Source organism: Neomonachus schauinslandi, chromosome 9 (genome assembly GCF_002201575.2).
Source record: "Neomonachus schauinslandi chromosome 9, ASM220157v2, whole genome shotgun sequence".
Classification (NCBI taxonomy): Eukaryota; Metazoa; Chordata; class Mammalia; order Carnivora; family Phocidae; genus Neomonachus; species Neomonachus schauinslandi.
In genome coordinates this window covers 108,726,502-108,738,795 of record NC_058411.1, presented here as the reverse complement: position 1 = coordinate 108,738,795, position 12,294 = coordinate 108,726,502, and the positions used below count along the sequence as shown (strand labels likewise).

Sequence of the window (12,294 nt, the reverse complement as noted above, 5' to 3'; positions counted from 1 at the left end):
TGCTTAAAGCAAAAAAATTATAGAATTTATAACTGTACAAAATACTATAAAGGTATATAAGGTATATATAAAAAAGATTGGTTTCTAATGCTCCCTTATCTATAGAATAATCTTACAATGTCAATGTGTGAATGGCAGTAATGTTAGTTCCCTTAAATGAGAAAAAAATCTCCAATACGTTCAATAATACTGCCACTTGACAAGAGTACATGGTATCATGATGTTAATATTCCACTTGTAAGGCACTAATCTGTCCAGCATGAGATCAACCAATACTTAAAACTGACATAAAGAAAAAGTCATTTTGATTATAACAAAAAAAATAAAACAGAGAAAATTAACTAACTATAATCCTTTACTTAGGGTAGAAAAATTCAAACAAGACTTTATATTAGAATGCAGAGTATTACAAATAGCATGGTAATTTAACAAATTAAATGACCTAAAAACAATGAAGAAAATGCGACAGATCCATTTTAAACATTTTTATATTCTACAGTATTTTAGAATAATTTCTACTTTTGATATCTAAATGGAAAAGTCACCTGTAGTAAGGCAATATTGAAATAAGGTGTACATGGGAGATGATATAAAATTTTAGTAAAAGTTCCATGCTCTAAATAAATTTAGATCCAATAATTATGTCAACTCAAAACATAATAAAACAAATTTATCTTACCTCAAGTCTGTTTTTCTGAAGTGATGGAACCAATCTGTCATTAGTTGTGGACTTTTGTTCACCTATTTTCTTTCTGAAAGGACTGAAAAGCTGCAGGTAGCCTTAAGGATTAGACGCTAAGGGACTATGCCTTAGCATACCCTAGGGGTTTTGCTCACTGTGGAGGAGTCAAACAGCAATGGAATGGAAAGGAAAGGAAAGGAAAGGAAAGGAATGGAAAGGAAAGGAAAGGAAAGGAAAGGAATGGAAAGGAAAGGAAAGGAAAGGAAAGGAAAGGAAAGGAAAGGAAAGGAAAGAGGAAAGAGGAAAGAGGAAAGAGGAAAAAGGAAAGGAAAGGAAAGGAAAAAGGAAAGGAAAGGAAAGGAAAGGAAAGGAAAGGAAAAAGGAAAAAGGAAAGGAAAGGAAAGGAAAAAGGAAAAAGGAAAGGAAAGGAAAAAGGAAAGGAAAGGAAAGGAAAAAGGAAAGGAAAGGAAAAAGGAAAGGAAAGGAAAGGAAAGGAAAAAGGAAAGGAAAGGAAAGGGCCCCTATTTTTAGAACTTTTTTTGTAGGTCCTCTTTAGATGATGCCTATCACATTTAGAAAAATGCAATTAAATGTTTGTGTGAAGGTGAATTACATGTCAGCCATCAGGCAAACACCTTGAAGAGGAGTAAAATCAGAAATTTCCTTGGCAAGTATGTAGTCATTTCTTTTTTTTTTTTAATTTTTTTCAAAGATTTTATTTATTTATTTGAGAGAGAGTGAGAGCTAGAGAGAGAGAGCACACACAGAAGGAGAGGGAGAGGGAGAAGCAGACTCCCCGCAGAGCAGGGAGCCTGACGCGGGACTCGATCCCAGGACCCTGGGATCATGACCTGAGCCGAAAGCAGACGCTTAACCAGCTGAGCCACCCAGGCGCCCCAATATGTAGTCATTTCTTAAATTTAAAACTTTTCTTAGTAGGCGGTCAGAAAAGATCTGTCAATAATTGGTTTCTATGCTATTCTGTTGATTTCTGGGTTTTTTTGTTTTTTGTTTTTTTTTTTAAGATTTTATTTATTTATTTGACAGAGAGACACAGTGAGAGAGGGAACACAAGCAGGGGGAGTGGGAGAGAGAGAAGCAGGCTTCCCGCCGAGCAGGGAGCCCGATGCGGGGCTCGATCCCAGGACCCTGGGATCATGACCTGAGCCGAAGGCAGACGCTTAACGACTGAGCCACCCAGGTGCCCCTGATTTCTGTTTTATTAGGTTAGAAAGAAGATTGGCCTATTGTTGGTTATCTGTTAACTTGAGCCAGAAAGGAAAAAAATGTGAAGCCATTTTAACAGTGTGCTGGATATTAGAACTAAGAAAAATTAATTTCCTTCAAGCCAAAATGACATAAGCAACACCTCCAATCCTGGAAAGCACAAGGAGAGTCAAGCCTCAGCTATAGGAACACTTTATATAACAACCTGAGTTCCTAACAACTACCAATACATTCTGAAGGTCAGTGAAACAATTTCCTCCTTAAAATATCAACCAGTACTAAAAGAGACAACTGCAGGGTAGTCTGAGTTTCTCTCACTTGATTTCTTCCTGAATATATAATTCATATGGTGTGCCTAACCAAGTTGAAATAGAGTTTGGAAAAAAATGCAAAAGAGGGGCGCCTGGGTGACTCAGTTGTTAAGCGTTGACCTTCGGCTCAGGTGATGATCCCAGAGTCTGGGGATTGAGCCCCACATCAGGCTCCCTGCTCAGCAGGAAGCCTGTTTCTCCCTCTCCCACTCCCCCTGCTTGTGTTCCCTCTGTCAAATAAATAAAATCTTAAAAAAAAAAATGCAAAGAGAATGATTTCCTAATAAAGGTAAAATTATGAACCATTTTTCATAAATTTTGAAAATAGCCTGGAGGATACCCTTGCCCTAGAGAACCATAAAGAAGGAAAAGTCACACCCAAAAGCTTGCAGTCTGGTGACCTTTAGTCATACAATTACTAAAAGAGATCACTAGAGAACTTGTAACAGTATTCTTGCCCCCCAAAAGAAAATGTAATCCTAGCTTAAAATTTTCAGTGACATCATAAAGAGAAAGCAGAGTCCAAATAGCATAGTCTTACTAAGAAAAGGAAGGAGGTACGAGAGGCCCACATGGGCAGGTTTTTATTATTCAGTTTTATTATTGTTTTCGAATGCCCTACAGATACTGCAACTCCTTCTTACCCGTACCCTGGGGCCGATGACACCCGTGACCCTACCCTTGATACAACCCCTCTAATGGGAAGGTTCTACAGATTTTCCTCTATTCTAGAAGTTCTGGGCAAGATCTTTACTGACAAATCAATAGCTTGACTAGAAGCCAGAAACAACTGCCAAGAGAACTTTGATCGCATAAGCTTTTAAACCTCACCTGTCCAGGCATTAAAAATAGTCCAAATGACTTAGTAATGGCATTAAAGAGGACCCACCAAAACATGTTCTGAAACCACAGAGAAAAATATTTCTACTTGAGGGATTAAATTAATTCTTCTGGAAAATTTTTTGATAAAATAGTAATATTATTTACATAGTAGCCGCTGGAGAGACTGCAGTGAGCATTTTAGATATGTGCCTTTGCCTTTGTCAAGTTTACAGTCTAGCAGGGAGAACAATTTAAAAAGAAAGTTCAGGGGCGCCTGTGTGACACGCTCGGTTGAGTGTCCAACTCTTTGTTTCAGCTCAGGTCGTGATCTCTGGGTCATGATATGGAGCCCCGGGTCAGGCTCCGAGCTTAGCATGGAGTCAGCTTGAAAGTCTCTCTCCCTTTCCCTCTGCCCCTCCCACTCATGCTCTTTTCCTCTCTCTCTCTCTAAAATAAATAAACAAATCTTTAAAAAATAAATAAAGTTCAATAAACTATGGAACTGCAATAATTGTAGAAGTACAGGAAGCTATGAGGAAAGCGTGTAGCAAGACACCATAGTATTGTTCAAACTTTGTAAACTCAATCCATACTGAGAAATATATTTACATTGTAACCCAGTCCCCACATATCTATAGTAAAATAATGTACACACACAAACTCATGCATACACACACCCATATGTAATTAAAACTGGAAAATTTTCATGAAACAATATTTGTCCTGAAAATGTGCAACAAACTGATATTTTCTATTCCATTTTTATCTTCCCAGCCTTAACCACAAGACTGATTTTAGGATCCCTCTATGGGTTTTGACCCAAAGACTAAAAAACACAGACAAGTGGTATTTTTAAGTCCGCTACATCATTTGCTAAAGATGCAAATTCCTGAGCCCCACCTAAAACTACTGAATTAGAATCCATGGAAGATGGGCCTGGAGAGCTGCATTTTAGCAGGCTCTCCAGATAATTCTTAGGCATATTAAAGTTTGAGAACCCTTGGTATCATTTAATCTCAAATCTAAAGGATGATCAGGAGTTATTCAGGCACCGAGCAGGTAGAAAAATGTTATTGCCAGAAGCCATTGTAGATACAAAGACTGAGTGGGCAAAGGGGAGCATGCTACCGTTAAGGAAGCTCAGTGGACCAGGAGTCTAGAGCATTATGGGAAGGCAATGAGGATGGAGAGGTAGACATGGCTCATTCTGCAAGTTCCGTCTTCTAGTATGTTCCACACTACCTCAAGAATAATTAAAAGGAAAGAAATTTTGACAAATGCTACAGCATGGATGAACTTTGAGGACATTATGAAAGTGAAGTGAGCCAGACACAAATAGTCAAATACAGTATGATTCCACTTACATCAGGTATCTAGGGCAATCACATTCACAGAAACAGAAAACAGAATGGTGGTTGCCAGGGCTGGGGAAGGGAAGAAAGGGAAAATGTTGTTTAATGGGTACAGAGTTTCAGTTTTACAAGATGAAGGAGTTCTGGAGATTGGCTACACAACAATGTGAATGTAACACCACTGCACTGTATGCTTAACAATGATTAAAATGGGACATTAATATGTATTTTACCACAATTTTATTTTATTTTATTTTTTTACCACAATTTTAAAAAAGAATACACAACCAGGCTAACCCATCCTCCCACCCCCCTCCCCTCCAGAACCCTCAGTTTGTTTTTCAGAGTCCATCGTCTCTCACGGTTAGCCTGGTGATGGGTATTAAAGAGGGCACGTTCTGTATGGAGCACTGGGTGTTATACGCAAACAATGAATCATGCAACACTACATCAAAAACTAATGATGTAATGTATGGTGATTAACATAACATAATAAAAAAAATTAAAAAAAAAAAAAAAAGAATACACAAGCCCAAGAGTCCTGAGCTGATATTTGATCCTCACTAGTATTTGACTCCTTTCCCAATTATACTGAATTCCCCTCAGTTTTAGAAGCAACAGCAACCATTCCCTTTTAGGCAATCAAGACACTAGAATTATAAACCCTTCTTCTTTTTTGTTTTTTTGTTTGTTTGTTTTTTAAAAAGCTTGTAAAAACTTTCTACATTGGAGAATGAAAGGGGAGAGAGCCTGAAAAGAAGAATTGATTTCAACTTAACCTTGTAATGAAGAGCAGCACCCTGCAACCATCTCAGTGGAAGAGATGAAGCTGATGGAACACTACAGTTTTGGGCTAAAGATCATAAACTACCTTCTGAGGGTCACAAATCTTTACTTTATCCTTGACAAATATTTTTGTTTATAAAGCTTTTCCTCATGAAGGAAATTTTGCGTGATGCCTACGTTAACACATATTCTCATTTTGGGGCGCCATAACTCACTGGTTCCCCAATCTACCACTGAGTTGCACATCAGGATACTGTGAGAAGCCTTTAAAAATTACAGATCCTGGGGCACCTGGATGGCTCAATCATTAAGCGTCTTGCCTTCAGCTCAGGTCATGATCCCAGGGTCCTGGGATCGAGCCCCGCATCGGGCTCCTGGCTCAGTGGGAAGCCTGCTTCTCCTTCTCCCACTCTCCCTGCTTGTGTTCCTTCTCTCACTGTGTCTCTCTCTGTCAAATAAATAAATAAATAAATAAATAAACAAACAAACAAACAAACAAACAAACAAACCTTAAAAAAAAAAAAATTACAGATCCCTGGCTCCACTCCAAATCTGCTGGAGCAGATTACCCAGCAGTAAACCAGTGACTATGTATTTTTAAAGCTTCCAAGGATATTTTTATGTGTAGCCTATTTGGGGAAAATCACTCAAAGAAAAGACAGTTATGAGAATGGCTGCCTGAGCACATGCACTTACCTCTCTCCACCCTCTCAAAATTTCTTTGAAATGAATGAACATAAAAGCATGAAAATATCCATAGCAGTACTAGAAAACCAGGAAGAGTTCCATCAGCAGACCAGAACACTAAGGAATTTCTGGAAGATATAAAGCAGATGGGATCAGTAAAACCCCAAATTGCTAAAATCCTGAAATGAACAGGATCATTTACATTGTAAGTGTTGCCAGCAGGACCTTAGAATATTCCCTACATCAGAGGCAGCAAATGTTGGCAACGGATGTGGGTCAGTTGTCCAGTAATTATTGAAGCCTTCAGTAACAGTTTTCCAGCATCTCACTCTCAGAGTCGCTGCCTTGTGAATTGTCCAAAGGTTGAAAATGATGAGAGAGGAAAGGCAGTGTTCTGGGTAAATTCTGGTGGCCAAGATGAAAAAGGAGCCTCCATTTCCAGAAGGCAAGCTTCTTCTGCACACCATAAAGGAAAGTCCAACTGGGTTGTTATCTTCCCTCCTCCCTACCCTATGTCCTCTGCAGAGATCCTATACTCCATTTGCATTTATAGTGATTTTTTTTAACCATTGCTGACAAAACAAATCCATCTAGACTCTCATTTGTAAATATGAACTGCCATCCAAAAATCAAAGAAATAAAGAAACCAAAAAAAGAAAGAGCATTTTTGTTTGATTTTGTTTGGAGAGCAAATACAGGATTAACTCTGAGGGGGAAAAAGTAAATTCTAGAAATCAAAGAAAACTTTCTCTCAACCATAAACTAAGAATAAGCCATTAGAAAAAAAATGCAATTAGACTACTTGGAAATTAAGATCATGAGAGCAAAGAAAGACAAAACAAATCAACCAGACAAACAGTACCTCAGAAGAAGAGGTGAATAATGGGGGAATGACCATGTCTGAAGAATGAATTAGATATAACAGATCCCCTTGATTAACCACAGAATATTACTCGCAGGGTGATCATCATAAAACCTACTTTGGCAGGTCCCTCCAGTGTTCTGTGGTCTGGAGGAAGGCCCGGGTGGGGAGGGAGAAAGGGAGAGCAAGGACCTCACTGCAGGTCCAGAGAGGGTAAACCTAGTGAGTTCGCCCTGAGCCTTCTGCATCAACTCTGCCCAGCTTGTGTCCTCCACCAGAAATGTCCAAGTACCCTTTGCTCCACTAAGGCCTACTCTTCCCTTAGCACTGGGTCCAGGTATCATTTCCCTCTGGGAAGGCTTCCTTCGCTTCCCTTCCTCAGGCTGATTTACATTTTCTAATATCCCCACAGATCACCACAACTAAGTTTAACTCACTGTATAATAATTTTACCTATTTGTGTCTCTGCCTTCCTCAGGTTTGAGAGATATTTTAATTTCAGAAGCACTGATTCTATTCAGCTACATAAACATAGATACATGTCATTCGTTCTCTAAACACATCTTGCATGCCTCCTGGTGGTGCTAAATGCAGTGTTCTAATAGCTGCAGGAAAACATACAAAAGGGGTTCTGTACATATGACATTAAATATAGGTACCTAGGGGCGCGTGGATGGCTCAGTCATTAAGCATCTGCCTTCAGCTCAGGTCATGATCCCAGGGTCCTGGGATCGAGCCTCACATCGGGCTCGCTGCTCTGCGGGAAGCCTGCTTCTCCCTCTCCCACTCCCCCTGCTTGTGTCCCTCTCTGGCTGTGTCTCTCTGTCAAATAAATAAATAAAATCTTTAAAAAAAATTGTTTAATAAATAAATATAGGTACCTACTTAACCCATGTTGGAATTCTCTGTATTCAATAGGGTGCCATCACATTTTGGAACTTTCCGAATTTCCACCAGGTACCTAATAGTTTATGCAAATGGCCATCTAAGAATCCAACAATTTGGTCAAAAACTAGGAAGCCCTACTATATAACAGTCAATACATAATTGTCTCCCTGAAATGGATATACAGTTAATTGGATGTTTTCATTGGCTGAATAGTATCTGTGAGTTTCCCAGAGGGAGTCCTAAAAGGTACTTTCAGCTTTATGCTGCTATTTCTACTCTTCTTGACCTCTGTCACTCCTGGGCCACTAAACTGTAAAACCAGACAACTCCACTATGCCAGGACTATAGCAGGACACGGAGGCCCTGAAAAGATACTACAGTTATCACTACAAGTCATCTGATGCCCAGCTATCTGAGATGTTTGTGTCTTGAGTAAAGCTAACAGAAATGTTTTCAAGGCTTGCACTCTCCAATTATTTCCCCCAGCAGATCAAATCTAATCTATATACCATCTCCTGGACCACACGTGTCAACAGGAACAGAAGAGAAAATGTACTGAGCCTCAAAAGCAGGTGAGCTGGAATTACTAAAGAAAGGTAAAGGACTAAGCCTATGTAGAAACACAGAGAAAACAATTAGTAAGAAAATGAAACCACTAAAATTGTTGACTCACCACTAGCTCAATTTCTTGGGAAATCATGCTTTTTAAAGAAAGTTATAAGAGAGGGAGGAGGACAGAGAAGCATATGACACTGATTACCTTTAATTGCCCCTACAAAGCAAATATTCCTTAATGACAATGCGACAATGACCAAAGGATATATTATATATGTGACAGATACAACTTTCCTCTGGTAATTTATCTCTTTAAGGCACAAAAGATCATTGATTTTGGGCATATGAAAATCAGAGGTCCAACTTACAAAGTAGTATATCGAACCGACAGGTTTATTATCAAGTAGCATAGCTTTTCACAGCTCATGGAAAACCTACCATGTAAAAATGTTTTTAAAAAAATAAAGTTATCAATAGTAATCCCATTAATCATATCTTTATTTTTCTGGGTGGTAAAACTCCTTTCCAGGTTGGGAAGAAAATTCCCTATATATAAGCAATTCAAACCAACTCTATATAGAGCCAGAAGTTCAGAAGTTCGAGTATCCTGGGAACCTGGGAATATCATAGCCCCTATACACCCAAACTTGTATCTCTCTTTAAATACTGCCCACAATCAAGGCAAGAATCAAAAGTAGGGGCGCCTGGGTGGCTCAGTCGTTCAGCGTCTGCCTTCAGCTCAGGTCATGATCCCAGGGTCCTGGGATCGAGCCCCACATCGGGCTCCCTGCTTCGCGGGAAGCCTGCTTCTCCCTCTCCCATTCCACCTGCTTGTATTCCCTCTCTTGCTGTGTCTCTCTCTGTCAAATAAATAAATACAATCTTTAAAAAAAAAAAAAAAGAATCAAAAGTAATGCATTCCACCATAAGTTGGGGGAATCTAAGGGTTTCCAGCACCTTAAACAGCAAATATTGTGAGAGTGAGAAACTATCTTCTCAAAATAGTTGCTAATGGTCTTTAGGAAGAAATTCCCTAAAGAAAATTAAGTGTCCCTTCCACTGCTATTGTCAGAAATCCCACCTCCCCAACAGATGGAAAGACCACTGGAACAGCACTCAGCATAAACTGAAAAGAGTATGAAAAGTCTTACAGAAAACTTCAATATTTTTCCCACAGAAGAGAAGAGAGACAGAATAAGGGTATTTTCTTTGAAATAATGCCTATATGCAAAGTTCACTACCTGGATTTAATCTCTTAACTTTTAGAGCTAGCACAGAGATACGGAGTTAACACTTAGATCTGATAGGGGAGGAAAAATACGCAAACAAAAAAAATGCACGAAAACTAAACTGGTTCTTTTTTTTTTTAAGGTTCATTTATTTATTTTAAGTAAACTCTACGCCCAGTGTGGGACCTGAACTCATGACCCTGAGATAGAGAGTCACATGCTCTACTGACTGAGCCAGCCAGGTGCCCCTCCACTGGTTCTTAATTTTCAGAAGCATAGACTTTGAGCTCAGGAAGAGATGTGTTCTGAACTGTTTTATACTTAGTTCTTACCTTCTTAAAAAAGCTGGTGCAAAGTACAGCCTTGAAGTTAAACTAAAGAACAGAGGGGGCAGTTAGAAAGCATAGTTCAAACTGAGTGGCTGGGGGAAAGAGGAGAAGGAAAGAATGAGGGAAGGAGTAGAGATCTTTTTGCTTCGAAAAGCCTGAATGCCTGTCTCAGCTCCAGTGCTGAGATCTTCCACATTGACACTGAATGAGACAGCATCACAATGTAAAGGATGATACACTTCAGCTCTTTGGAAAACAAAATGTAGGCATTTATATACTCTGATATACTGTTTCTTAGCAGCAATAGTTCTAAAGTAGGGATAGCAAGTTAGAAGTTATGGCCCAATTAGCAAGAGGCTCAGGGACAAATATAGCCTGCTATATCAAAATTGCTTAGTAGCTACACAGATTGTAGATGATAATTTATGGAAGAAATTCTAATTCAACTGACTGGTGCAGTAAGTGTCAAACAAAGGACAGCAAAATATATGTTGACATTTCCACATACACATTTTGCAAAAGAGCAACCCTAAAGTATAATTAAAGAGAAAGCACATGCTATACTAATTTCATCATTTTAGCCTTAGAGTCTCTGATCCCCACCAGAGCTTTGTTTTTCCACAAAGAACTTTGTCATTTGGCCCTATCATTTTCAAATTTAAAATCTTACATGACAATAAGATTTTCCAAGGTACTTACAATCCTCATTTAAAGCACCAGAACCCACACAGCCAGGTTATTAATAAATGACAAACTGGGAGTTTCCACTTACGTAGAGATATTGTTGAAGCTGAGAAACAGACGTTGGAGGCAGGGCAAATTGTCCACATCTCTCTAGAAGGAAACAGAAAGCAAAAATTTATCAGCTGAAAGAAAAAAACTATCATACATGTCTTCTTGCTCAGCTGTTGCAATACATATTCACTTCTGTTTCCGGCAACCTTGCTAGAGCACTGTTTTCTACCAGACATTGAGCTCCATTCTTCTCCACTGCAGATTAAATGGGAGGGCGGCAGTTCATCCGCAGAGCAAGCTGCACCACTCGCAAGGTAAAAAGCACTGAGGAGAATAGGGAGAGATGCTGCTAGCCTCTTTAAGCATGCTTTTGGGAAAGAAGCCAAAATGCTACTTCAGCATTTCAACTGTAGCACAAATATAGTAGGATCTAACATTTGTTAAAAATCACTTTTAAAAGGAAGCTGCTCAAATGTTTTAAAATTTTAAATTTATGCAATTAGCTTTCACAACAGTGCTGAGAATTTCAAAGCAATTTCCCTCACTATTCTCAAACCCTTGGAAACACACCACCCAGTTATAAATGAACCAATATGCTGGCAATTCCCCAATAAAACGAAAAGCAGGTCATAATGAGTGTCACTGAAGGGCAATTTCCAATCTAAGCAAACATCAGACATTCTTACAATTAGAAATCACCCCTGTTTTGTTTAGGTACAGCATCCCAAAGTAAACCACGGCTGTTTAAATGTAGTTTTATCCTTAGCAAATATTGAGATGTTTTGGCTAAAATGATTTTTTTTAAAAATCACAAAATAAATACAAAGCTACCTAACTTCATTAAATGAAAAGACACAGACTTCTTAGAAGTCTGACATACACTGGGGTAATAGAACCTTAAGAAGCTTAGTGATGACCTAGTCTACAACCTCATTATGCACATGAGAAGCGAACAGTTGAGGCTGTTGCAGAGGTAGGGTGGGTGTGGGGTGGAAAGGTGACCCAGGATTACATACTGCCTTAGAGGCCGAGACAGGACAAGATTTGTTATCCTGATTTCCGTTAAATTCTACACACTGGCACTTCCCATAGAAAATGTTTTTCTCTCTCTCTTTTTTTTTTCATTAAAAAATTTTTTTTCAAGACTCACTTTAATTTGCTGGATTATGACCCAGCTAAAATATCTGCTGTTAATATGGAGTATGAAAATTCAGGAGACATTTCTCTCTCGTTTTTGTTTTTTGTTTTAGTCTAGGACTGATTCTTTTTTGAAGCATAATTAACATACAGTGTTATATTAGTTTCAGGTGTACAAGAAGCGTTTTTCTTTCTTTTTTTTTTTTAAAGATTTTATTTTATTTATTTATTTGACAGAGAGAGAGACAGCGAGAGAGGGAACACAAGCAGGGGGAGCGGGAGAGGGAGAAGCAGGCCTCCCACTGAGCAGGGAGCCCGATGCGGGGCTCGATCCCAGGACCCCGGGATCATGACCTGAGCTGAAGGCAGACGCCTAACGACTGAGCCACCCAGGTGCCCCCGAAACGTTTTTCATTTTTAAGGGCAATATTACAATAATTCCTAGTTATATGAGTTGGAATAATGCTAATATATGTATTTTACATATTATTGTGCCCAATATTTAAACCCAAATCAAAACTTATTTTACTGTTTCTGTAAGTCATTATCTTCCTCCCTCTTTTCCTTCCTCCCTTTTAAAACTACCATTTCCAAGACCCCAGTAAGAATTAAGGCAAGTGCATTAAAATGACAGCCAAGCCTAGCTTTTCCAAAAATGCCTCACTTATTTTTGAAAGCTTGTTATACAAAGA

General features: G+C 38.9%; 1 protein-coding gene across 1 annotated transcript in view; it reads right to left on the bottom strand.

Annotated features, from left to right (window-relative positions):
- LRRC49 (leucine rich repeat containing 49) overlaps window positions 1-12,294 on the bottom strand; it is a 169,274-nt gene that overhangs the window by 107,143 nt on the left and 49,837 nt on the right. The window contains exon 9 of the mRNA XM_044918294.1: window positions 10,503-10,564. Coding sequence (XP_044774229.1) covers window positions 10,503-10,564 — 62 coding nt within the window. The remainder of the gene's footprint in view (window positions 1-10,502; window positions 10,565-12,294) is intronic.